Genomic DNA, 27648 nt, shown 5'->3' on the forward strand with positions numbered 1-27648 from the left:
AGGGGTCCCAGCTTTTCCCTGTTGCAGGACTGAGGTCACTCCTGTAGTCACACACAGAAGATGAGTGGCTGTGGGCACACAGAGACTGTTCAAATCATAGGGAAAGTCTGAGGATTACTTCATACAACTAATTCAAGACTATTCCCAGCCCAGTTCCTATCAGCAGTCTGGTTAATAAATCAAAATTCTTTGAGCTGGAAACTGTTTTCCATGAAACCGTCCTGAGATGAATTTTTGGCTAGCCACAGAGGCCTATTAGTAAGAAATAAATTTTACAAGTAAAGAATTGGTATGGGATTTTTATCATGTTGCAGTGGTACAATCATATGCAAAGATGAAAAATTATTCCCAAAGTGACTCTAAAGAAGGGGGAAAAATAAAATTACCTCATGCTAAATCTCTCCTTGCAGTCACATGATTTGAAATTAAAACTATGGGAAATCATTAGCAGGTTTGGTAATGACTCCTATTACTTTTAATGAAAAACTGCTACAGAGCTACAAATACAATTCCTGTTAATTAGCACAGTCCCATCAAAATGACTCTTCAGTTTCTGAAACCTAAAGTTTTATCCTGAAGATTACAGGAAAGGCGAGTAACTCTAGTAGCATAGACCTCTTCTACAGGACTCTGAATATCCACCCACCAGACAGGAAAGGACGTGGACTGCAGATCAACTTCAGTTACAACTTGGATGGAAATTATGTTGGAAAATATTTATAATACTTTAATTCAAGATTTCAAATGTTTTCTGTTTCATGTGTGTCATGAAGGATTTTAAGTAACTCTGAAATGAATAAAGGCTAGAGGCTTGACTCCTTAAATTTCGATTACCAGTCACTAAGGCAATCTATTAAACACCTATCAATAAACTTTTTTAAGCCATTTTTATAAAGCTGCCATGAAAACTATGATCTATGTTTAATTTCTAACCCTTCATCTACAAAAGCCCCTCTAATGCAACACATAATCACTGCCCCTACTTCACTGGAGCTCATGACATTTGCTGATTTCTGATTTCAAAGGAGATGTTCTGCAAGTAAAGTACAACTTACACTGATCAAAGAAGGCAGAATCGATCTCACACCGTCTTATTCTAGAAGTGGGATTTTTTTTCTATAAAGAAGGAAAATGGGTGCAGATTCATGGAGAGATAGCAAGTATGAGATATTTTCAGACAGTTGCAATGCAGAAGTCAGAGCCAGGATGGGTGAGGCACTGTATCTGCCAGGAACATAGGAGCAGCAGATAATACACTCCTCCAGATGGCAAAACCACCTGCCCTGGCCCTGGAAAATGCATCTGTATCTAACTTGTTAAACTTACCCTGCCTTGTCCTTACTGTTCTGCAGTAAAGTAAGAACTGCCTGTTTGCTTTTGCAGAAGGAAAGAGCATAAAAGTAGGCAACAAGGTACTTTTAATAGCTTGGCTCATAAAGCTAGGAAAAACCCCATCACACAATTAGAAAGTCAGATTTTCTGCACGCCAGTTGAGATTATTAGAAAACATTCTGTGGAAACCTCATGAAGAGGTGTTTGGGGGTAAACTAGTTTCCCCTTTTTTTCTCTGTATAGCTGGGTAGAGTTTTTGAAGACTAACCATCCTGAATTAGCACAGCAGAGTACTAAGGACACAGCTGGCAAGAGAGGATCTTCAGAAACTCACTTTGGACAGGGAGAGGTTAATAGCAAAGATTGGTACAAGGGCTGAAACTTGGAAGAAGTACTTGATGCTCTCAGAGGAACATGAAAGAGAAGGTTTATTCCTCCAGCTTGCCTTGGGTTCAACTGTAGGGCAAGGAGAGGAGCATCTATTTTATTATATTGTTTTTTTCTTAGCTGAAATTTTCCTTGAGAAAGATTTGGGGTTTTCTTCCCTTCCTGTTTCCTTTGTCTTTATTTACAGACCCCTTATGAAAGCCCAGGAGCACTATGTGGCTTCATGGCCATGTTTTTCTCTAGTTTTGCATGCTTTTCTGCTTTTTTTTCAGCTGCATCCCCTCTCTGCTCACAGACCCCTCCACTGTGTGTCACTCATGATCCATAGCTGGGCCATCTGTACACTGAGACCTTGAAAAATGAGCCTCTGATGTGTTGGCTTCACATTGTCCCTGACATTTCCCACAGCCCCAGCTGGTTTCATATCACCCTGTAGTCTTCATGGGCATTTTATGGATCAGCACTTGGAAATCATAGGGATACATGAGACATCTCCTTTCCCCATAGATGCTGCTCCATCCACATCAGCATGAAAATGATGCAGATTAGTATGATGTATGTTTTGAGAAAGCTGGTATTTTGCCAACAAGCCACTTTCTAAATCTTTTGGGTGGAGATCTAGCTTGCACCATGGTTAAATGCTATGTACTATCATGTTTCCTCTTGCTGTCAGAAACTGAACTAGACCAGCAAAAGCAAAAGTCGGAACCCTGAAGAGGAGTAAAAAAAGATTTTTAAAAAAAAAGACCAAAAAGCATGAAGCAGTAGAGTGCCCCAGACAGATGATCCAGCCCTTTGCATGTCATCTGCTTGTAATAAAATAATAGAAATCCTGAGCCATATGACTTGTTACAGTGCCCAGTGGAACAGGACAGCCCTGCTATTTGCCCTTTCATAGTCTTTTTGTTCCATGCATTTTCAATATGTTGCCTTTTTTTTTGATTTTTATCTCTGAATTTCACTTTTCTCCTCTTGTTTCATTGTTGCATTGCTCAGGAGAAGCACAGTGCAAAGCAAAGGGAGGAGATGAGTGGCTGTGATTCATTCCCATGAAGAGTTGGTGCAATGCAGACAGGTGGCCATAAAGCTGCTGGCTTTCATGAAGGAAGATATGTGTACTTTTTGTTGGGGTTTTTTTTGCCTTTGAAATCATATGCCAAGGGCCTGTGTGAGGTTTGCCAGTTCTGAGTTTTCTTAAGGTGTTTAATACATTAATTTGATTATTTTGCAATACCATTTCCAAAAACTGTCCCTGGTTGACTTCTTTCAAGCCAGACCATTTGGATAAAGACATGTGTGGGTTTTGTCACTGTAAGACAGCAAGGATCCACTTGCTGTTTGGATCATTGTATTCTTTTGGCCTTAGGCAAGAGGCAGAGAAGAGAAAAAAGAAGATATCCATTTGATATGTGCACACAGACTTTCAGCCATTTTCCATTTTCATCAGGAACTTACCCTGTTACTTTTCACCACTCTTGGCACGCCTGCCATGAAGTTACCTATTTGCACTTGAAAAATATTAGACACTTTCTTTCTAACTGGCAACAGGTTTGGACCCAAAGGCCTTAAAGTCAGATCTTGACCAGTCCCTTTTGCTGCAATAAGGACCCTCCCATCACTTAACTAAGATTCTCAGCACTTCCAGGTCTTCATTACATTCAGGATAAAAAATAGTTTCCTTTTTTTTTTTTTTTCACCAACAGAATGAAATAAACTGAAACAGTAGGTCTCTGTGATATTCCTAGCTTGCATGAAGCCAAAAATTACACACATACCCGAGACAGAGCACACTCTTTTCTGTACCATTCTGGGAAGAGCAAAGTTTTTGCCCTTCAGGGATTTCTGCAATAGCCCTAAGGACTTCTTTCATACTTTCTGCTTTTTACTTTTGTTTCATTTTAACACAATCATCCAGCAATTCAGATTGCCTTTGAGCATGTGACCCTGTTACATCTTTTTAAATCATATATAATATTAAATGTCAACAATTAACTTAATATCATTTCTGATTCACTTAATCATCGGATAAGAAAACAAATGCATACATAAGTGCTTTTTCTGTTCTGTCACAAAGTAATTGTGTCACCCCTTTTTTTTTTGGATCTTTGGCAGCCTCTTTCTTCAGCATTTTGTTAATTCATCTGGATGGCTGGTTTGACATAACTCTTTGTGTGCAATGACCTGTTGTGTAACAGTATACCCAAAGCATGAGATTGACTGAGGGAATATATGGAGACATTAAAAATCCATGGTGTGAAACGGCATTAGAACCATGCAGTGTACAACTGTGTCTCTGTTTATGTCAGCGGTTTGATGCAGAGCTCGACCTCTGAGCAACTGAGACCATGCTTGCTACAGATGGTACCTGTGCATTGCTTTGGTACAACAGCTTAGCAGTAACTCTAAATTCAAACATCCAAAAGTTGTGGAATGGCATTAGAAGCCATTCTTAGTTTAAAACTATGTCTTTAGGGCACTTCTGCTTGTCCCTCCTCTAGAATTTTTCCAGCATATTCCTATCAGCTACAGAAAGGTTCAGAGAGTATGTCCAGATTCAGACTTGAAACCAGCATTTGCAGAACTTGTTATCTGAAATTGTATAAATTGTCATGATTGTGTTTGAAACTAGATGGGGAGGTTTACTTTGTGTTACTCTTTCACCTGCTTTTTACCCTACCCCAATTAATCCCTGATCACTCCGGTCCCCCATAGCCTGCAGAGAACTGAATGGCCAGGTTTTGCAAGCTGCCTTAAAAGGCTCAGTCTGTGGTTTTAAACTGACTTCTTTCACTTTCCTGCATCAATGGCACCTCTGTGGTAGTCTACAGATAGATAGAAGTCCTCCTGACCCAACTCATACCTTTGCAGACCTGTTTGTGAACAGATTGTCTTTACCCTCATATTGAGGGGATTTGCAGTGGAATAGCAGAGAGTTTCATAAAGAGTACTGGCTTGGGGCAGTTTCTACAGCTTGCAGAGGGGGAATTTACCACTTATTTTCTTAAGGTAATAGCAGCAAAGCCTTGAAGTTTGTAGCTTGCAGCATCGCCAAAGTTTCCTCTCGTCTCTTTGGAGGCATGCCCATAACTTCCAGTAGTGTGTGGTCCAGAACACTGTGAGAGGTAAAGAGGTGTCTACGACTTTTGTAGAATATTTTCTGACCTCTGGTCTCAGAAAATGCTTTCTTCAGGACCTCGACACTAAAAGCACTAGTGATACAGGAGTGGATAATCTGAAGGAAATTCTTGTTTGGAATGGAGGTTGCTGACTTGTTGTTGCTCCTTGGGATTTATTTTGGCTCAGCTCAAGTTCAATCCTCCAAAGTCCTGGACATCTGCCAGGGATTGGGCCTTGTTTTGTTTTCAACTGACCACAGTGTTTTATGGAACTCCTGGAAAACTCACCCCCACAATATTAATTGTCTATTTGTATGTTTCCCTTGGCTAGGGAGTTGAGGAACAGAGGACATCCAGAGCTGCAAACACGAGCACTCCCAGAGCCAAAGCTCTGTAACAGCTTCCATCTTCTACAGCATGAAACAGAGTATGTGTTCCCCTCTGGGAGATCTACTTCCTCTGCTCAAAAAGCATTGCCCCATTGTTTGAGGCATGTAATATCACAAAGGCAATGACCCTTCTCTTGCATGAGAGCCACCACTTGGCCACAGATGGACCTGCCAAGCAAGGACTGCAAGACCAGGTTCTTCTCACAGTCCTGACTGTAGGAGCTCCCATCCTTTACACACTGTACAAGGAAAGGCACATTTTTTGCACTGAATAATGTAGGAAGATCACGTCTTTAAGGAAGAGTTTCTTTCCCACCTGCTGTGGGACCTCAGCTAGAAATTTTTGTGGCACCTTCACTGAGAAAAGAAGATTTGGAAAGAACCTGATCAGGTACATGTGAATGAAAGGGTAAGCAGGGCACATGTACCTTCCTGAGTTTTTAGCTATTGACAAAATGGGAGACTTTATAAATTACATACACACAGATGTAATTACATACACACAGACCTGTAATGAAAACGTTTCAGAAATCCGACACTGGCCTTTGGAGATTATTGTTCTGAAAAAAATCCTACAGTGCCTCTACACTCTGTAGATTTAATTAGGAGACAAACTGGCTGAAGACCAGTTTATTCTGTTTTGGGAAGTCAGCACACATTATTGATGCCTACCTATATGGTGTGCATATAGGTGAGTGACATCACATAACTTGAGTGACATCAAGTTATTCTCCAAGGACCCTTACCTCTACCCATTCTTTCTTCAGTTCTTTCATAAAAAGTAATCTGTTACCAATACAGGCTTAAATAGAATATATATTGCAATACCTGACACTTGCTGCTTCCTGTAAAAGTTTTACATTCCCCCTACAGCTTGCAATCTTCCTCCTGACAATTGGGCAAAGAAGCAAAGTCCAAGGATGTAACATCACTGAGAGGTTCATGGACCTACAGCTTTTCTGAGGGAAAATAAGATCTGGCAAATGATACATAGAAAAGATACACAAAAGTTTCCTGGGAGTGTTCAGGAATCAAACAGGCAGAGAGCCACATCTCAGCTCCCATTTTCAATTAAAGAGAGGAGCTTGACTCCTCACATTACAGGGAGATTCCCATGGGGTAATTGAGCAAATTCCTAGCTCTGCAAAAGCCTGTGGGGTAAAACTTGCTTGCTTCCCAAGTACTGGGGTATCACAACAGCCCCTGCAAAGGTCAGCTTCTACCATGAGGTAAGGGTCTGTTCTTCTCCAGCAAAGCAGATGGTTGAAATTAAACATGCATTTATTTGTTTTGCTGAGTAGGATAAAGGAGTAGAATTGAGGCCAGTTATAAGGAAAAGGTGATATTTTGAAGTATAATTTAAAGGAAGAGTTAAGTCATTGAGTTAGACACCTTTTGCAGATATATATACCTTTACCTGTCAGAAAAGAACTTAGAAAAATTATTTTCTGTGTCTTGAAGAAAGTGCGTATCTTGCTTACAGATACTACTTATTTTTGCAAAATATCTGTTGCATTCACTGTCGCTTTTTCTCAGACATCTACTTTTATTCTTCACAAATATGGCTTTATATTTCTTTGCCACTGCAAGAACTCTGCAAATGAAGTATAGATGTGATTTTTATCCAGAAAAAAATTCTACAGTGCCTCTATCTCTATTTCAGAAGACTGAGTTCCACTAAAACTGGTAGTATTTTTTTCTTCTGTTCCTTAGCAAAGAAGGTGTAGCACTCTAGTGAATCCTTTCATACTGTGGCATTGATTTAAAAAACAAAACAAAACAAAACAAAAAACAAAAAAAAAAAAAAAAAAAAAAACCACACACACAAAAAAACACAGGGTTTTTTAATCATTACAATTTTTCATTAGTTGTTCCACTTGAACATTTATCTCCAAAATCTGTTCTCAGATTTGTGGTCTCAGTTCCCCACAGTTTGTCTTTTATAGTATAAGGCAAATCAAGAGATTTCTGAAAGTGAAAAGAACATGCTGGAGTCTGTTTCATTATTCAGCATCTTAATGGAACCTCCTGACCACACATCGAACAGTCATGAGTAGTCTCTATAATTTTGCAGGAGATCAGAATACACAGAGTGTGCACACAGATTTGAAACCAAAGATTTCAGTGGAGATACCAGAAACTGTCACATTCTCGGGACACACATCCAGGCTGGAGGATTTAATACCATGGGAGATAGGGAACTGCATGCTGTTACTTCAGGTGTGTTATGAATTGGCCCTGCAGGTGTTCATCTCTGCAGCATCTGGTAGGATAACAGAGCTGCCAGTGCCATGCTTTTTTGAGAGTAGGCTCAGGGGAAGACAGCATGGGCAGTCATCTTTGGCAAAAACGTGAGATTTTGTGATGACTGCCACACACTTCCATTGTGATGACTGTCACATGACTTCCATTCCTGCTGTATGAAAGGCTCTGGAAAACACCTGGCCTGTCTCTCATCTTGTCTCATCTCACTGGACATGAGAATGTATCATGTGGTCACTGGTGAAACAAATGGGTGTGTTGGTCTCTCACAACAGGTTGGAGATAGGAAGTGTAGTGAGGTTTCAAGAATTTCCCCAGAGTGGATGTGGCAGGAAAAATTAAGCAGGACTCCTGATTTTCAGCCTCTACAGGCATAGTTCATTTGTTCCCAGTACATATTAAAAGCTATCCAACACCTTGAACTTCTGTGCCTTGCAAGAGCCACAGAAAAGTTAACAAATTTGCTTCTTTTCCACATTTTCATGTGCCTATGAAGAGAAGTGAGAGCCAAACCAACCAGCAAAAAGAGTGGAATTTCAGAATCTTTCCACACTGATCCAGTGATGTGCAGAAATACAGACCAAAAAACTCCTTGAACGTGATCCATGGCTTAAGACGTGTAATTTCTTTACTGAGTGCCTAATAGATAAAATATACCAAGAGGCTGCTGCTCTCATGCCATTGCTTTTTGACTGCTGTTCCCAGACTTCACTGGGGTCACAGATACATGAAGCTGAGTGCTGGGATAACATAAAAAAAGAGGCAGGCTCTCTCAAAAAAAACTTGCCTTTAAGACATAATCCTAAAGTTAAATCTATGTGCATAGAGCTTTTATCTTATTTCCAGTTAATTTTTTGCAGTAGCTAAAAAATTAAAGCATGAGGCATGGATAGGACCTGGAGATTATTCTATACCACTTCATGTCATTGCCAGTCAAAAGGGTTTAGGGGTCTGTTCCCAGGAAAAGAAGTCCCTGCCAGGTTGGCATAGTTTGGTGCAGGGAGTGGTCGAGTATTTTTGAGAGGTTTCCTGGTGAATTATTTGCCTCTTTCTTGCACTCTGTGTCATTAGTATTGTTATCATTGTGGTTCCTTTTTCTATCTCATTGCTGTTTCCAGTAAATTTTTCTTATCTCAACCTGTTACCTTTACCTTTTGTGCCTCCAGTTCTCAATTCCAGACACCTGTAGAGGAAGGGAGAAGGGGAGGAAGAACAAGCAAGCAGCTCATGATTTGGAGAGTCTGAGTAAGAGTGCTTAATTGGCATTTCTAAAGGATACCATTTCTAAAGCATGAGAGCCTTCTGTGCTCCAGAGATATACTTGGAGTATTGCCCCAAAATACACCAGATAGAACAAGACCTAAGTCAATGCCACATACTGGGGTGAAAGGAAGAAGCAAAAGGAATAACTGGAAATGGAGCAATATACTTTATCTCTGTGCATTATACAGAGGCTTCAGGCTTTTCATTTTCATCTTCAGGCTTTTCAGTCTCACAAAGCTTGGTGGACTTCTCACCAAACTGGAAGCTCCAAGTTTCATTCAGTCTCTGCTGTTGAGCTTGCTGCAGGCCAATCTAGCCTATACTCCCAGACTATTTGGGTTCTATTTGTGTCTCTGATTTGGATCAGGGAAAAAATGATCATCCATATCAACCTTCTCATTTCCTCATATGGTACAGTCTCACACCTATCCACTGTGGCTCATCTTTTCCTTTCTATCCCCTTATGGTGTAGTGTTGCTCAAAACACTGTGCTAAGCCTTCAGGTCTTTTTCCATGGTCTGTTTAAAAAAGAAAAAACCTAACCAAAAAAACACCCAAACACCAACAGCTTCCTATTTATAGACACTATGCTACTACCAAAAAATCCTTTATCTTGTAAAAAAAGTCTATTTAAATTTTTAGGAAGACATTACATTTTCCAAGGGCTGTCTTCCAAGAGTGCCAATTGGTTCCTTCAGACAAGGATGGCTCCCAGTTTGCAGCAGAGAATTACGTTTTTGCAAATGCCAGCATAGCCTTCAGAGGTTTGATTTAGTGCCTTGCAGATGTGATCCAGCTGCAGGAGGTCCAAAGGAGATTAGGACCATGCCCTTATCCACAGGCAGAGGCACCTTGCTGGTGTGTCCCTGGAGTTTGCTATCAAGAGAAGGGTGAGAGCAGCACGTATCCCTGCAGGAGACCCTAGAAAAGGCTGCCATCTCATTAGGAACAGGTCAGTGAGTCAGGACACTGGGGTGACATTTGGCTCTCTCCTGTTGGCCTTGGCCCGAGTGGGGTCAGGACTGTGTGAACTGGGAGTCTGGGTCACAATCAAGTTGATGTATTCAGGCTTGATTTCCAGCAACATGTGAGATTATGGGGAGAAGTTATTTAATCTCTATAAAAAGAAAGATATACTTGCTTATGGAGTAAAAAATATAGCCTCAAGGGTCATGTTTTGAGCAGTACTGGATTTTGCAGCCATCCTGCAATGTATGCTCTTACTTTGTCTGTGAGGCAGAGGGAGGAAAACTGCTTTCCTTGTGTTCAAAAATGGTTTACTGGGCAACTACCAGACTAGATTAGTCAAGCATGCTGAAGCCCCATCTCCCCTATTCTGGTCAGAGCTGTCTTGCTAATAGTTGTCTGTCCCTGTAACTGACAGTCTTGTAAATATTTATGAGCTAATTCCCTGCCCTGAAATGCAACGGCTGTTGTTTCTAAGAGTCCATAGATGTTGTGTGTGGCCTGAGACTGTTTGAGTTGGCAGACATTGCCACAAGTTTGAGAGCACACAAAAAGACACTCGAAATGTGCTGACAAAGAGAACTGTGGTCCAGAAACAAAGCCTGAAACAAAAGCTGTAAACCTTTTCTGTTCCCTTCTGGAAGCAATATCAGCTAGCCAAGAGTCAGTTTTATCTCCCTCACAGGGCGTGCAAGGAGAACTGAACCAAAGAAGCTATTAACAGACCTTCATCCAGCCCTTCCTCATGGCTTGCTTTTCACAGAATGCTGATTTGGAAGGGAGACACATAAGGATCATTGAGTCCAGTTCCTGGCCCTGCACAGCAGCATCCCCAAGAGTCACACAGTACACCCAAGTGCATTGTCCAAACACCACTGTGACCAATTCCTTGGGGACCTTGTTCCAGTGCCAAACCACCCTCTGGGAAAAGAATTTTTTTTAATATCCAACCTAAACCTTCCCTAATATGCCACTGCCTCAGATCTCATCCCTGGTCACCAGAGAAGATATCTGCCCCTCCTGCCTGCCCCTCCTCTTCCCCTCACAAGGAAGGTGTAACTGCAGTGAGGTCTCCCCTCAGTCTCCTCCAGGCTGAACACACCAAGTGACCTCAGCCACTCCTCCCATGGCTTCCCCTCAGGGCCTTCACCATCCTCATGGCCCTCCTTTGGATACTCTCCAACAGCTCAATGTCTTTTTTGAGTACCCCCAGCACTCAAGGCGAGGCCACCCAGTGCAGAGCAGAGCAGGACAATCCCCTCCCTTGCCCAGCTGTGATGCTGTGCCTGATACACCCCAGGACACGGGGGTCCTTCTGGCTGCCAGGGCACTGCTGGCTCATGTTCAACCTGCCCTTGACCAGGACTCCCAGAGTTCTTTCTGGAACACTGGTCTCCAGCTTCTCATTCCCTATTCTCTCTGCAGATACAGGATTGCCTTTTCCAGGTGCAGAATGCAAGACTGTCTCTTGTTGAACTTAACATGGTTGGTGAATACCCAGCCTTCTAATTTCTCAAGGTCTCTCTGGAAAGCCTACCTGCCTTCAAGGGAGTCAAGAGATTTTCAGATTTCATTCTCCTCCCAAAAATATGTTCTGAGATGTTATGTCTGTTGTGGCTGCATATTCTGTGGCCGTGATTTGTATGTGCATCATATTTTGGCAGTCCATCATCCCCTAAAAAATAGACATATACTTCCAACAAAGCATCTGAACTCCACAACCCTGTGTACCACTTTCCCAGCCCTTTACTCTTTACACCCATATAGCTTGCTCTTGTGTGACCCCTCCTCACACTACGGTACAAGCCATGGAACTCAGCAGTTATAGCTCTTCTTTGGGTTTTATTTGGGAGGGAGAAACTTACTTCTTCCTGAAATTTCTTAATTCTGTGTAGATAGAAGACCACAGGTGATTTTCATTTCGGCTTTTTTTTCCATCCATGAGTTTCTAATTTTCTGTGTTTCCATTTGCTGCAGATGCAACCTGTAGCTTTTTTAGGCAGCCAAGACTTAGTCACTACTCATGTCTCCACAAACCTCAGCGCTACTGAGTGCAATGCTTACCCTTATCTTGTCCTCAATTTACTGCTTTATTGACAGGGAGGAGAGTAAAGCAGCCTGACTTGAAGAGTCATGTGAGCTATTGCCTTGTTTTCTCAGGATTAGAAGGGAGGACAGGGAAGAAGATCTCCATTAGTCAGGACGGTTAATATTTTGGGCAATCACTGTGAGTTGATTCTTCCAGCTCTTCTCTTTCCTTTGTACAACTAACACTGAAACAGAGACAGCACAAAGGTACCCAGCCAGGGCCACTCTTAGTGATGATGAAACCTCTGTGATCCAAACCATTTCCAATTCTGTGGCACTATTAAGGATTTGCATTAGTGCTTCATGCCCCAGAACAACTGCAGAAATTTGTCACTGCTTTGTCAAAGAAAGTCGGGGAACAGGCAATAAAGTGATATATGTTAGAATGAAAGAAAGGAATGGGTATCTTCACCCTGTGCCTCAGTTTCTCAAATACTGTTTTAGTACAGTTTCAGTTTAACTCATTTATAAAGTATGCCTCTGGAAGAAGTCTGTTCATTGCTGGATAAAGGAATACATGAAAGGGTTTTCGAAGGGCTTGGCTTTTTGTAAAATAAATTCTCAAAGAAAAGTTCAGGTACGTTTACTATCTTGAAGCTCAGGGATGCCAATACCAGGGAAAAACAACCATTGCAACTCTCCTTATTCCATTCAGATTGTTTGGATTTGTGTTTAACTTAACTACAGTTGGCTGTGAAGTGTAGCCATCTCCTAAGTGAGGTCAATGGGAATTATCAGTGCGAATGGTCTTCAATGAAATCTGGATCAGACCCTGTTATGCCAAATGTAACAGCTGTAGTGATATATAACATATTTTTGTCTGTATTTTACCCAAAGCAGGGTGAAGAACATGGCTGAGCCTGTTTCAGAGAACTATCCTGTTTGGCAATAAGTTTTTGCTTGCTAGTCAGATGTTTATAGGCAAGTCAGTGTCAAATACTGAACTTTTGTGCTCAGAAAGGGATAAACTGCACACACCCTTAGGGCAAACTTGCTTAAGTATTCTCACCTATTGACTTCATGGCAGCTCTCAGAAGCTCATACAAAATACACAATAGTGATTAATTTCTATCTTGATCTCAGTCCATTCACAGTAGGAGCAGAGAGTCTCTCCTTGCTCACCAACAGGCAGACAATCTCATTTTGTATGAGCCTCAAAAAATGAGGCCTGGTAGGTCTCACAAAAATTCCATTATGATACTGTTGCTGTACATTGACGCCTTTGTTTGGACAGACTTAGGAAAATGATTTTTTGACAAAAGCATGCTTCACTGGACATTGCTGAGCAAGTCACCATGGCTCTAGGGCCACCCATTTGCTTGTTCAGGAATGTAGATAAAACTAAGGGTAAAGTAAATGAGACTCAATTATCTTAGAGGTCTTTTCCAACCCTGACAATTGTATTATCTCAATGGCCCCAGCACCTATTGTCAGCTGGGTCTCCCATGAGTCTGGCATTATGCCTCTGGCTACCCTTGGACTGGCCTTCATTTAAGTCCTGGGGCTCATGGTTTGCCTGATTGGAGCCAGAAGTTACAGCAGTTCTCTTCCCACCACTGCAGGTTTAGGTGACAACCATGGAACCTAGCAAGGTGTTTTATGTCTCCTTGTCTTTCCCCCTTCCTCTCCCTCTGCTGCATTGATCTACACTGTGTTGCAAGCATTAGGAGGCAGGGGACTTCCAGTCCCTCCTATCATTTTGACTTGGGAGACTCACAGCACGAAATCGTACTGCAGTAGGTGGCAAATGACCAAATTTTGGCCTTATTTAAACATGCATTTAATTTTTAAAAAGACCAACCTCATAGGAAGGGCAGAAAGAACACTTCCCCAGAGCTTGCTGTAACCTATTAATTCAGCCAGGGGTGACCAGAAGGCTCCTCTTTACGAAAGTATCTCTGAAGCAAGGGGAAAGAGGAAAGAGGAAGAGAAGAAATTTTCCTTGTTCATCTGCCACCAAAACTGTACATCTGGAAGATATGCGTGAGGCAGCATCAGGCTATTTGGAGTCCAGCTTACCATAAATTTCTGTATCTGGAATTTGCAAAAATGTTTGGAGGCAGCCATAAATTTGTCACCAGAAGACCTCTAATTGCATGCGGGAAACTGCCAGGGGAGGCCAAGTGCAGGTCATTCTTATATAACTCCCACATGAATTTGCAGCAACTCAAGAAACTGTGATATGTTATCAAAACTGTCTCTATTTACAGCAGTATAGGTGTTATAAATCTTTGCCTTGCATAACTGTTCATATTACAAAAACTTTGCTGTCAACAGTGAGGCTGGCATTTTCAAGCATGTTCTGAGCAAGCCAGTTTCTTGTGGTAGTGCCAAAATCATGGGAAGTTCAACAGCCAGCAAGTAGCAGTAACAATGCAGGGGAGGGTGAAGGATGGGTGTCTTACTACTGCCTCACTTTCCCTTGCCCAGGAAATGAAGTAGATCAGGATAATCCCTGTTGTATCAAACCTTGTCTGTTACTTGGTAACAGCATCAACACGCTTGCTGCTGCTTGGCTAGGACAAATTGTGTTCCTCATGACAGAAAAGCCATCCTGAAAGTAGTCACACCCATCCTGGGGTGCCTTGTAGGTGTTGTCCTGCAGTATCACAATGTCTCTGCAAAACAAATTCCCACCATGGTGAACAGTGTATCCCACAAGTCTTTCTCCTTCCTACCACCCAGCCAAGCATTGAGCCTGAAACAAATGCTCTTTCTGAGCAAGAAGTTTCTGAAAATGCAGAGAGCATTTCAGAATGCTCTGGGTTCACATCCTTGCTGGGACAGCAAGAACTGGGGTTGTCAATTTTCTTGGCTGTGGGTGGAGCTGCCTGGTGATTCAGAGAGCCATCTGCAGATGAATCACAAGTTTTTTTGGAAAAAGACTGACCCAGGAGACACAAGGCAGCCAGCTGCTTAGACCAATGGTTCCAGGGTTTGGAACTGAAAGAACTGCATTTGGCTGCAATCATTTGAAGTCAGGGACTGAGGGCTGCTAGTGAAAAGAGCTCTTGCTAAGAAATACTGCTGATGATACTGTGCTGGTGTTTTACAAGTTATGACATTGCCAAATCTTCAGGAAGAATATTACATGATCCTGTGATGTATGTGACCAAATCAGTTCAGTGCAGGGGTTGCTTTAGTGACACAGATGGATTTCAGAATCCAGTGGAGTGTGCATTCTCTTGTTAGCACACATTTCCCTATGGCTTGCCCAGAGACAAGGGCTCCAAATGCACGTGTTTGTGATTTTAACTTGGAAAATGTCTGTATGAAATCCCAACTGCCACAGTGGGATCACAGGACTAGCTACCAGCTGAAGTGTAGGTACCATGTGCAGCTGTAGGAGTTTCAGTCTCTAGAGACTTCCTCTGCAGAAACTTTGGCTTCTTACTCTGTATTACTTGGTCTGTTTTTCCTTATGCTTTTTAGTTATTTCCCTTCAATGTTTGATACTGTTACATCTCTATCAGCTGGAAACATGGTCAAAAGCCATTGACACAGCCAGTGGGTAGCAACACTTTGAGTTGCACCAGGAGTTTATTCTGATTATTTTAGCCGTGCAGGTGTGCACAGGGCAATTGCCCATCGAAGGATGTTCAGGTCTTGATTCAGAAGGTGTTATAAGCATTGTACAGGAGAAACTAAAACACAGTACAAGAAAACAGAAAGTTAACGTTTTTTCATCCAGCTACATGCCAATGCCAAGGCCAGACCAACCAGGTAGGAGACAGCTGTGATCTGAGCCCAGATTTTAGAACCCAGGCCCTTCTGTGAAGGAATCTCAGAATAGGACCAGCAAACCAGGTCTCTGAAGGACAGATATTTGATATCATTATTCCAGCTGTTGCCAGCAGATAGTTTAGGAAAAGCATCAGTTCAGGTCATATTTACACCCATAAAGTAGGTTTTTTGATCTTTGTTCCTCCAAATTGCTCTAGAAAACAGCACTCTAAAGTATTGAAGCCATTAAATGTAATGCAAATTCACAGGCCTCTCCCATACAAATTTGTGTAAGCTGTTTTGTTTTCTTTTTCTTTAAATCTGTTCATACTTTGGCATCTGTATCCTTGTGTGCATATAATTGTGCCTTGTGTATGAAGTTTTGCATACTTGTTTTGAAGATCATTGGAAGTCCCTTCATTTTAGTGTTGGCAGAAGCAGTGAATCAGCCCCACTAATCTCTGAGCAAAGGTAGAATTGCCAGTGAAGGCAAAGAGTTCCAAAAGAATGAATGGTGCAGATTTTTTTATTGTAGACAGAGATATTTTATCTCATGTGTAAAAATTTAATCTAACATTTTATCTCAAGCTATTTTTAAAAAATTCTTGCTAATAGATAATGCTTTGTCTGGATTGGCATAAAAGGGCAAATGTGTAGCAGCTATTTGACTGCATGGTAGCTGTCCAAGAAAAATATTTGTGCAAGTCTTGCTGAATCAGGGTATGTTTCCAAATAGGCAGTGTCCCTCTCATTGACAGGATTTATTTCATGAAAGCTAAGTCAAATACCCTTCTGTCCTGTAGACTCAGGGTAGTATTGCATATTGTTAGCAAAAGAGACAGCAATTCCATTCAGCACAGTGTATAAGTATCCTAGTGTTGTGTCTGTATGTGGTGTGGTACACAGTAAAATAGATTAGCCACAAAATTTATTGTTTTGTCTAGACAGGCGTCACCTGGTGCCCAGACAGTCACAGTTTTTCACATCTGAGATTAATGAGAGGGCAGATCATTAAAATGCTTTTAGGTTGACTTGAAGATCTCACATGTAAGACATACCAATACCAAGTCATCTTGTCCATTCCCCTGCCAGCCCAAACTGTTGGACTGCAATGTGCTACTGACACCAAGCTATAAATCAGAGCAGTTTCTCTTGAAATGCAGCCGTTCAGCAGCCTGGCGGCATGCAGATCCTCCTGGCAAACTTCATCAAGGCCAATAATGACACCCAAACCTGGGTGACTTTTCATTGCTGGAAGTTTTGATCTGAACATCTTGTACAGTCCTCTCCAAGAGCTCTTCCCAAACAAAATGCAGCCTCCTAGCCCCATACAGACTTGCACCTGTGTTGCAGGTCAGGTACCCACCTGGGATAGGTGAGTTCTGCTGGTCAGGTATCCACCTGGGATAGTGCTGCTTTATGCAGGGGCCAAACAGCCACACCACTACTGTAGGAGGTGTAGAAATGCTCTTGTTTACTGGTGCTGCCCTGCTCCACAAACAGACACCTGTCTGGATCCTGTGGTCAGCCAAAAGTCATGCATTGCTGGGAAGAGGCGAAAGGGAGCAGGGCTGTCCTGCCTTGAGAAGAGCACAAGGTGTGGAGAGTTCAGGGTCTTAGACCATGACCATCAAGAGATCTCATTGTGTTCCAGAAAATAAGAAAATGTAACAAAAGCACTGCAAATAAATCTCAACCAAATCTGAGTGATTCTGGCATAGGACTGACTGTATTGTATCCCGCAGGAAAATGGTGTTCTCCTTGGTTTAGGAATGCCCTGGTCCTTACTGCACTTTCCATGTAGTGATCTCACATTATCCTATTTGTTCTCAGCCAGCCACGGGAAGTTCTCCATTTTCATGATAACCAAAGCCATCCTGTTCTTCAGTGTCACTGCTTTGAAGTTAGCACTACTTCAAATAAGAAGTCAAAATTAGCACAGCTTGATCTCAACCTCCAGAGGGTGAATAACCCCCATTCATTCATCTGGCACTCCTAATTTCTGCACAGATCTCTTCTTCCATTAAGCTTTTTGTTTACATGAAAGTTACCTAGCCTATATAAGTTCCCAAAGTGTAACAACTCTTTTAAGTAAGTGCCGTGGGGCAGGGCAGATAAATATACAAGTGCTTCAACATGTTCACTCATGCCCAGCAGAAACATGTGGTGTGGTTATCTCACAGTCAAAGTAAGCACACTGGCCTATAAATGGCACAAGATTGAAAGGATCCTTCTAGACAGAAGAAAAATATTTCTGTAATAAGTATAAGAAAATAATTATTAATTAATTGATAAAATTGATTAATTGATAAAATTAATTAATTTATAGCTTCTTGGTCCAAATTTATCAAAAAACATTCTGTCTATCAGTTGCTGGTGAAAATCTTATTTATTCAATACTAAATTTGTGGGATATTATAAGATGCTCTGTTTGAACAGGAATATGTTAGTGGTATAAAGTATGACCTTTGCTAAGGGCTACCACTCCAGCACTGAATAAAATTGCTAGTTCTGGTTTTAAAGGCAACTTTGAACTTCTCATATGTTCCCCTTTCTACAGTTACAACTGTAACTGTCTAGTCTACCACTAAGTATGGACAGAGGCCTCCAGGGTCTGGAGACAACTTGGCTGTGCACAGCAAGACTGTATAAAAAAGTGAGTCTTTTATCAAATCCTCAAATTTGTCAATGAACGAGTACATAATTTCTCTCCCAATGCTGAGAAACTTGTAAAACACTCGTGACATTATTACAACAGGCTCTCTGGTATTGGTGGAATGGGTAAACTGGTAGGGGTTTTTTTCTTCTTTTCCTTCTTTTTGATAATAAAATTATCCTAGTCCTGCATTTGAATACCACTGACAGCCTCTGAATTCTTTACAAAATATGAAAAGCTGCTTCATGTTACTTGAGAGCTTCACACCAGCAGCAGAGGAGCAGCAATTCCCATATCACTGCAATGACAGAAACTTAGGAAAGGCCAGACCTCAAGTCTCCTTTGAGGAAGTGAGATGTCATTACATTCAGCTGAAGATGCTAAGTATTAGAGTGAATGGAAAGGCACAACAAGGAATTTGTATAGAGGGCTGAGTGAAACCTCTTTTGCCATCCCTACAAAGCAAGCTTCCTCACTCTTTTCTCATAGACACATACACAAACACAAGGATATGCATTTACAAAATCACATATAAAAGCCAAGGAAAAACAAAATATGTATTACATGCTTCTGCTTTTCCCAGCCTCAAGTTACTCTCATTGTTTCATGCAGGATGGCTGAATTACCCAAAATATTCAGGGATACTCAAGGCACTGAGGATATCTCATTGTGCTGTCTGGTTCAGTTGACCTCAGAAGAGGGTTGGAAGGAGGGAAGCCTAGCAGAGATTGTACTGCTGAAGACAACAGGTTCTGTCTTAGGGTCAACTTTTTTGGCAGACTAGAAGAATATTTCCCTACGGATTCAAAATCTGTGCATTTTGTAATGGAAAAGTGAGTGCACCACTTATTGTGCCTTGAAAAACTTGTCATGTAACAGTCAGCCCTCTAATATGATTCAGTCTGATTGAGAGGAGGAAAAAATAACTCCTTTCCTAATTCATTAATGACTTTCTCAGCAAGGACAACATTTACAAAACACTTTTCCCCCCCTAAGATTTCTAGCAAGAAGATTTGCAAAAAACACTTTAGATTGTTGGGGGTGGTGGAGGCGGAGAGCAAGGAAGAAATAATGTACTTCCTGGTTTGCCTGACTAATTGTGGTCAGAAAGTTTTGTTTGATTCCCCATTTCTGATTGTTAAGGATTTGCAATTAGTTTTGAAATAGTTAAAATTCCAATAGACTTACTGAGTGAGATCATCTTCAAGATCATGTGCAGAAAACAGTTATAGCCTTTTAGATAAACCCATCAGCATGAAAGTTTGCTCAGCTATGTTCTACAGACAGCAAACTCATTTCCCTTTTGATTCTATATCACATTTCAATTCCACACATCTATGTGAGAGACCAGAAACCAGGCCCAAATACTAGCAGATATTGGGAAGGAGACAGATGTCATTCCCATCTGTGTGAGGCATCTTACACCTTGGGATAGTGGTCAAGGGACTCCAATCCAATTGCTGTAAAAACATTCTCCTTTCTCTTGTCCAGCCCTTATTGTGTTTTCCTAATGCAAAGTTTCTTAATGTGTTCATACAGTATCAAATTTAGCCCACCTAAACTACATGCCTTTGAGCACATACAATAAACTTAACATTACTGCAATTTCCTCCAGTATAACTAACGCAATTTTAAAGCTGCAAAAAGATATTTTAATAAAATTATATACGTCCATTTTCAGCAGAAAAACCCATGAACCAAACCAAACAAAACCCATCAAACATAAGAAAAAAAAAACCAAAAAACCAACAAACAAACAAACAAAAAGCCACCCACACAAAAAACCCAAAGCAAACAAAAGCAAAGCAAACCAAAAACAAACAAACAAACAAACCCACACAAATGAAAAAAGTCACCATGCTGGAGAAGGAAGAGAACAAAGAGAATAGAATTAGTATTATCCTTTTCAATGTCTCTTTATTTTATAAAATATTGCACACATGAGTTACACAGGTTACGAAAATGAGAAATGTACATCTCTGCTACGGATGTCTTTCAAAGCCATCATTCATGAAGGTATAACAAACAATTGCAGAATAATAACTAGTGTATTTACTAGGGTGAATGAGACAAGACAGTTATGTTTAGCCCATAAAATGTTTGAGAGGAAGTTCCTTCGAACCAAATTTGATCATGTTGCAAACAGTGTCAAACCAATTATGGAATTTATTCTTATAAAAGTGCATTTAAAATGCAACTGTCAAGTATAGGCAAAGGAGCATGAGAGGATTTCGGTGCTGTTTGGTCAGTCAGATTTCACAACACACCCAGGATAAAGATGTATATGTGCTCAAGGCAGCACACGTGCAAAGGGAATGAATACATCAAATGTGCTGCAAATCCTCTTCTTGTGGTTCTCATCCAGTGCCACAGGTTGCTGGTTCCCTCTGCTATAAGCGGGAATGGGAACTGAAGCACCAAAAAGGTTCATTTTAAATTCGTGTATTTGTATGGTCCCTGCACAAGGGTGACATGTGAATTCATGAAGCATTCCATATTTTTTGGGCCAGTATGGACAGAACTAAATGTGGAAAAGCGCTCTACTTTGCAGCACACAAATGTTCTAAAATGAACACAAAAATGATCATTTTTTGGTTCATCCTCTCTCTCTACAAGAAGTATAAATCCAAACTAGAGAAGCAAAATATTTTTGCTTCCAAGCAACTGTTTTTGAGTAACAAACTTTTCTTGCTCTTCTACTCTCTCATAATCCCTTTGTTTACTCCCATTCAAAATAATTCGTGTTACATGATAATTGTACACAAAGTCTAGAAGAATCTGGCATAGCACATTGTAGAACATAGAATAAAGACAGCAGAATCTTAAACATAAGGAGGAGAAAAAACATCTTTGAAAGAAGACATGTCATGAAAACAGTCAACCTCCAGCTCCTAGCAAGCTGAAAAGCATACAGCAGAAGGAAATGGTAAAATCCAGCTACACACTAAGGCAAAAGAAGTCTTACTACAATTTAATCCTCAAAGGACAGCACCCTTTAGGTGCTAAGCCCTCCTGCTGGATCGGTACGGAGGAGAGATTACCATTCCTGGAGAGCAGGTTGCTGACTCAGGAGAGCTTCTCTAAGTCTGCCTTGAAATGATCTCTTTCCTCCTGCAGGAAAGGAAGCTTTTTCCCTCCTGACCTGCAGACACTGACTACCTCACACTTCAGTACATGCTTATAATGCAAAGGCTGGAATGCTGGACAAGGAGGACCGAATTTTCCACTGTCGTCCAAAATATAAGCCCACTGAGAGAGAAGCGTTTGGGTTGGGAAAATGAGATGAAAAAGCTACACTTCCAAGTCTGTGGGAGTCCTTCTTTCACAAAGGCAGTGAGTGAAAATTCCAAGCATGTGACATTACAGGCAGCTAACAAGAAGAAAACTGTGATTATGGTTTTAAAATCATTTTCCTGGGGGAATGAGAGAATGAAAAACTGAAGCCTAGGATCCTAGAAGGCAGAACGGCAGACTGTAAAAGTGGTGTTTGTTTATACTTAACACATGGTGCAGGTTTTGCACCTCTAGCTGTGTGCTTTGCTTAGCATAAGAATCATTCTGGCTTCAGAGGAAATGCTGGGTACCTGGACTCACACCACTACCCCCACACAGTTTCTGACCCTGCCCTCTTCAGGGAGAGTGACAAAAAAAATGCCTGATGCCTTGAACACTGCAAGGATCTTGAATGTACATCCTCCCTTACAGAGATGATGCAAGTCCTGGGCTCCGTATTTGGGCTCAGTTCAGAAACACTCCCCTTCCCTCCAGGCCTGCCTCCTCACTTCTGCCTCCTCCGAACAGGGAAGACAGAGAGGGAGCTGATACAAGCTAACAGAAATTTAATAATGCACACTGCAAGGTGGTCATAATGCAATAACAAGAGCTATATAATGAACTCCAGTATAATTTTTTTATTGAAACTGAGGGCTTTGGGAATTCCTGGGAGTATTTGTCTTTGGCATCCAAACCTCAATAAAGTGTTGTGTCATAGCAGCACGATGGCAGGACTACTAAATGAGTAAAACAGCAATGGCCACTTTGTGCTCACTGTGAAGATATCATTTTAGGACTTCAATATTTTACAGCGCAAACCTCTTTTCTTGTCACTGTCTTTGGTAATTGCAAGCTCTTTGCTCCAAGTGAAAGTGACACCAGTGGTCTGAAAACATTAAATTATGCTATTCTGGCCACAATTAAAAAGAACTATAGTTATATGAAAAAAACAAAACCAACAAAATGAAAACCCAAACAAACTGGAGAGCAGCAAAGGAAAGTATGATCTTTCTAATTCTGTTCTTTATAATGGTTCACAGACCATATCAAGCTTACTTTTCAGTAACCATGGATAGCTGCTCTTCACTGCTGCTTTCTAGGTAGGCTAAACCAGTGTGTCCCAGTTACAGAAGCCACACCAAACCCACATTCACTTGCACTCCTCTCTTCAGTCACAATGCACGTCCCCGCCCCAGGCTACATTTTATATCATCCATGAGGGTCTGGGACAACTGCTTCTCACTCCACAAGGAGCTAAAAGATTACACCTGTCACCACATTAATAAAATTTTCTCTAGCACTTCTCTGAAGTATTCATTACAATTTGGAGAACTTTTAGTGGAGAAACATTTGGTGTTTGGAGATGGGCTGTGGGCGATGTGTCACTGAGGCAGTCTCATCTTTGCCCTCCAGACGGACAGTTTGCAATTCTCCTTGTTTGCACCCACTTTCTCCACCTTCTCCTAACTTACAGGTTGTCTCTGAAGGACACTGGTGCCAGACGTCCACCTTCCTTACTTCTCTGTCTCTAAACGGTAGCACAAGGAAAGTTGGTCAGCAAATACTATAGGGGGACTTAGGAGAGTGTGTCAGGAAAGGAAAACCAGAAATAGGAGGCAAAGATTGTAAAATAAAAGGAAAAAAAAAACATTAATGCAACCTGTCACCTTCTGCAAGAGGCGATACATTTCTCCCTGCTTTCAGCATGGTGAGGGCCGTGCAGTGGCAAATAAATACACCTTGGATTCCCACGAGATGCAGCACCAGGCCTTTGGGATGAACTTCTCCCGTAGCACCAAATAGCTTTGTTGTTTCAGGGGACGGCAGGAAAGATGTGCTGCAATACTTAAGGAAAGCTTTTAGGTGAGACTTCAACAAACATGAAATGAAGGTGACTGAATTTCCCACACTGGAAAATGGAAAGTGTCACACTTGACAGGCATTTGCCTGTCTTGGTAACATAAGATGTAGGTGGCTGCCAGTCGTCCAGCAGGCTCCTGTTTTGACTCTGTCAGTGTTATTGTCATGAGAGAGAGTGGAAGTTAAAAGAAAGAGGAAAGTGGCCTATGGCTTCAGAAACATCCTTTTTCTGCAAAAAGGACTGAGTATGCAAAAACAAAATAGTAAACAGTATGCAAAAATAAAATAATAAACAGTATCCCCAAAAGAAGATTGAACTCTGTAATCTTTTTTTAAATAATACTTGAAAAGGTAAGAGAAAGGGGGAAAAAAGGTAGAAGCCAAGAGCGTAAGTGCAGAAGGGCATGGTGGGATCTATTAGGAAGGGAAGAAACAGTGGCTGGGTAGAAGCAGTGACTAGGAAGAAACATTGGTTTGCCTTCCCCGGGCAACTCTGTACTCCTGGAAATGCTATATGTAAGTACTGAGTTAGCACGGCTAGCACTCTCACCAACCTGGGAGTCCTGTCTTGGTGGCTAAAGGTCAGCCCTGTTGTTTGGGGGGTACAGTCCCACTCAAGGAGATGTATAAGGGGTATAGTCTATATTTCTTGCTTGGTAGTGGAACAAGATGTTTCTCCTCCCTAAGCGGGAGATTGTATGAAGCCACCATCGCTCAGGACCTCATGGGCTGGTCCAGATCTGTCTGGATAGGTGGAAACAGGAGACAAGGAAGGAAATCAACCCTCAGACAGACATGTTGGCCACAGCCCTCTCGTACATGCGCTCCAAGATGCGGTGGATGCTGGCAAAGCCTGGCCGGTCAGCAGGCAACTTGCTCCAGCAGAGGCGCATCAGGTTGTAGAGCTCCAGGGGACAATTGTCTGGGCAGGAGAGGACATTCCCATCCCTCACGTAGTAGATGACCTCCTCATGAGCCATCCCGTAGTAAGGCTGCATGCCATAGGAGAAGATCTCCCACAGCACCACTCCGTAGGCCCACACATCAGACTCCGTGGTGTAGCGGTTGTAGAAAATGGACTCGGGGGGCATCCAGCGGATGGGGATGGCATCGTTCTCATTTGCTTTGTAATAGTCAGCTGAATACATGTTCCTCGAGAGACCAAAATCAGCAATTTTCACCACCATGTTCTCCCCCACCAGGCAGTTCCTGGTGGCCAAATCCCGGTGGACAAACTTGCGCTCAGAGAGGTAGGCCATGCCAGCAGCGACCTGTTTGGCAATGCAGAGCTGGCTGGTGCAGCACAGTGCCAGGGGGTTGGAGAGGCGAGGCCTGGTGTCCAGAGCGTCCTGCGCCAGGCTGCAGAGGTTGCGGGGCGAGCGGTCACGCAGGTACTCGTTCAGATCCCCGTAGGCCATGTACTCGAACAGCAGGCACATCGGCTTCCCAACCGCACACACGCCTGGGACAGGACAGACCACACAGGTCATTTGGGTAGCAAAGAGAGAGAGTTCTGCTGTGCAAAAGCCAAAAAGTCCAAAAACACTCACACAAAAGGGAAACTTTCAGTAATGCAGAAGGAGAGGTGACCATGCAAATGCCATTCGCTTTGCATCCATCCATCATGCACTCTGCCTCTTTTGAAGTCCTTCATCAGAGATCTAATGCTGAGCTCCATGGGTGATGTTAACAAGCCATGCGCATGTCTACATGCAGAATTTTTGTCAACATCCCAGGTAAAACACAGTCTTTTGGAGCTATATTTAATTAAGAGCCCAGTCCTGCTTAAGCTAGCATTAACAAAAACATTGCTTCTTCCCAGGTGCAACTGCAAGGACTTACAGGAAGTAACCTTTAAAGTTATGATCATGTTATTTTTAATTCTTTTATTTGTTGTGATCATTGTATTATTACAACAGTAATATTGCTGTATGGGTGACACATAAGCAGGAAGGCTTCAAAAGCATTCACAAGGGGCGTGTTAAAGGGTTCAGTGGAACACTTGAATTGCAAAGAAAATCATGGCCTTATGGATTTCTCTGTTTTTAAACAACTCATGCAAAAAATATTGGTTGAGGAATTACTTTTGGCATGGCTGATATTCAAAAATGAAAGAAAGACAAATCAAAAACAGACAGCAGGAAAGAGACTTTTGCCATATCTGTTAGATGCAGAATACAGTCCCACTGAAGGGCATATGCTTGGCTCTTCATCAGCTTTATTGGCGAGGCAGCATTAACCACACTTGCATACACTTCTGTTCATAAAGTTATCTTAATATCTGTGTGCCTGTCATTAAGCTTCTAACCAGCTAATGTCAACATTTAAAATGTACGTGTTTTGCTTTTTTTGGGCCATCATTTACCAAGCAGTGATGCAAATTATTGTGAAATCTGAAATTCTGGTTGATGACCTAATATTTGAATCTTTGAGGAAAAACAAATGGCTGTTCCAAATCTGATGATATCAGGATATGACAAGCATGACAAGTGTATGTGAGAGATTCATCATTTAAGCTGTCTTCAATTATGTGGCTGCTTCTCCACAGCCCCATGATGCAACATTATTTTGTGCCCGCACCTTTGCCCTTTTCTGGCCTAAAATGTGTTAACTATAAACACAAAATTTAGTCCAGCTTGGTGCATTTCCTGCTTTTCTTTTCTGTAGCAAAAGTACCTGTATTAACCCAGCTTCCCCAGAACTGTGTTTTATCAATTTCGAATGTTGTGGAGCTTCCTACTGAAATAAATTAAGATCTCAGATGCTCCTGTTCATGAGAACCAGATCTGCATACAACAACACAGAGCAGGATTGCCAGATAAAGGTGGACAGCAGCATCTACTTCAGGCAAAAAATTACAATTTTCTAAAAGAATATTTTTGGTCAGCCTTAATAGTTAAGCCACAGTGCCAAGACTTTCTAAGAAAAATCCAACAAAGAAGGATGTCCTTTCAGATAAGAGTGGAAGGAAAGGAAGAGACCATTTTTGTGGCTGGTTTTTTTTTTTTTCATTTAATTTTGTTTTTGTTTTTTTTTTTTTTCAAGGCTATTAAGTATTCAGACATCACAATAGTAAGTGGGACCTATAAAACTGACAAGGCTTGTGCTATTTCTTTTCAGTACCCACAAAACCCACAGTTCCAGGGTGTTTTGATGTGGTGCACCATCCTGTTAAGGTAATAGATGCTTCACTGAGATACCTAAAAGTTTGACAATGTTTGGATTGTCAAATTCTGCCATAAGAGCTGCTTCCCTCTGAAAGTCGGCCTGCATGTCTGCAGATGCTTCCTCCTTCAGCATTTTCACTGCTACCATGGTGAAAGGTTCACATGGCAGCAGCCCTGGCGCCCTGCAAGGAGAGGGAAGACAGGAAACCATCAGTGATGAATACATGCACACTAAATTTAGATTCTGTTTCTGATGCAAAAGGAGAAGCTGACCAAGAAAAAAAAGGTTGGAAGGCCTCAGAACCAACAGAAAAAGCCTTAAAAGCCAGTTTCATCTCTTGGGACTGCAACACACATTGAATATTACAGAGATATTTAATTTGGTTCAGGAGGGGCTAAATTCAATATAGTTTTATGATTACTGGTCTTGCTGCTTACAGACTCATTATCGTGTCTGGTAAAGACATAAATAAGTAACAGGTTGGTAAGAAGCAACTTCTCCATAGGCTGGAGATCACATCAGAAACTTAATGGAGGAGAGGATGGACACTTCAGTCCAAAAAATTCCCTTTTGGTGTGTAATGGTGGAGTTAAAAATAAACCTATTTTCTATGAAATTGATGAGATCCTCCTTTCCCACACCTGGCACAATGGCAGCTTCGGTATATCTGGCTACTGTTAGAGTGAAAGTAACAATTAGAGTAAGTGTATTCCCTCGGTTTTTAAGGAAAATAGCCTTTAGTTACTGTTCTCTGAGCATGTGTGTGTGGCATGTTTGTACCTTTAACCTTGTGGTTTGTACTTTTAATTCAACAATTTATAAAACCATTAGGTAATTTTATCTGGATTTAATGTAGTGTAGCTGAGGTCTAGAAAACAGTTAATATTTCTACAAGATTGTGGAAACACATGACAGAACAGAAGGGACAAAGCAAACCTGTGTCTTGTATGAAGAACAAGTTAATATGTGAATACGCAGGTTTTGGCACTGGTGAATCTTCAAGTAAAACTTACAGACACAAATCCTTAGGAGACAGAACCCTGACTTAGAGCAACAAAGTTGTTTTCTTATGCACAGGTCCCTACACCCTCAACAAGTTTAATTAGATGGCTTGCCAAAGATTATGGGGTAGCTGTTGCCAGAGAAGAGTAAGTTTCCACTCTTC

General features: G+C 41.5%; 1 protein-coding gene across 1 annotated transcript in view; it reads right to left on the reverse strand.

Moving 5' to 3' along the window:
* Positions 1 to 24042: 24042 nt before the first annotated feature.
* The window catches only part of MUSK (muscle associated receptor tyrosine kinase), a 52948-nt gene continuing 49342 nt past the window's right edge, over positions 24043 to 27648 (reverse strand). The window contains exons 16-17 of the mRNA XM_066339821.1: positions 26516 to 26664; positions 24043 to 24777 (exon numbers count right to left, since the gene is read on the reverse strand). Of these exons, the coding sequence (XP_066195918.1) occupies positions 24101 to 24777; positions 26516 to 26664 (826 nt within the window). The 3' untranslated portion in view covers positions 24043 to 24100. The remainder of the gene's footprint in view (positions 24778 to 26515; positions 26665 to 27648) is intronic.

This window comes from Sylvia atricapilla, chromosome Z (genome assembly GCF_009819655.1).
Source record: "Sylvia atricapilla isolate bSylAtr1 chromosome Z, bSylAtr1.pri, whole genome shotgun sequence".
Classification (NCBI taxonomy): domain Eukaryota; kingdom Metazoa; phylum Chordata; class Aves; order Passeriformes; family Sylviidae; genus Sylvia; species Sylvia atricapilla.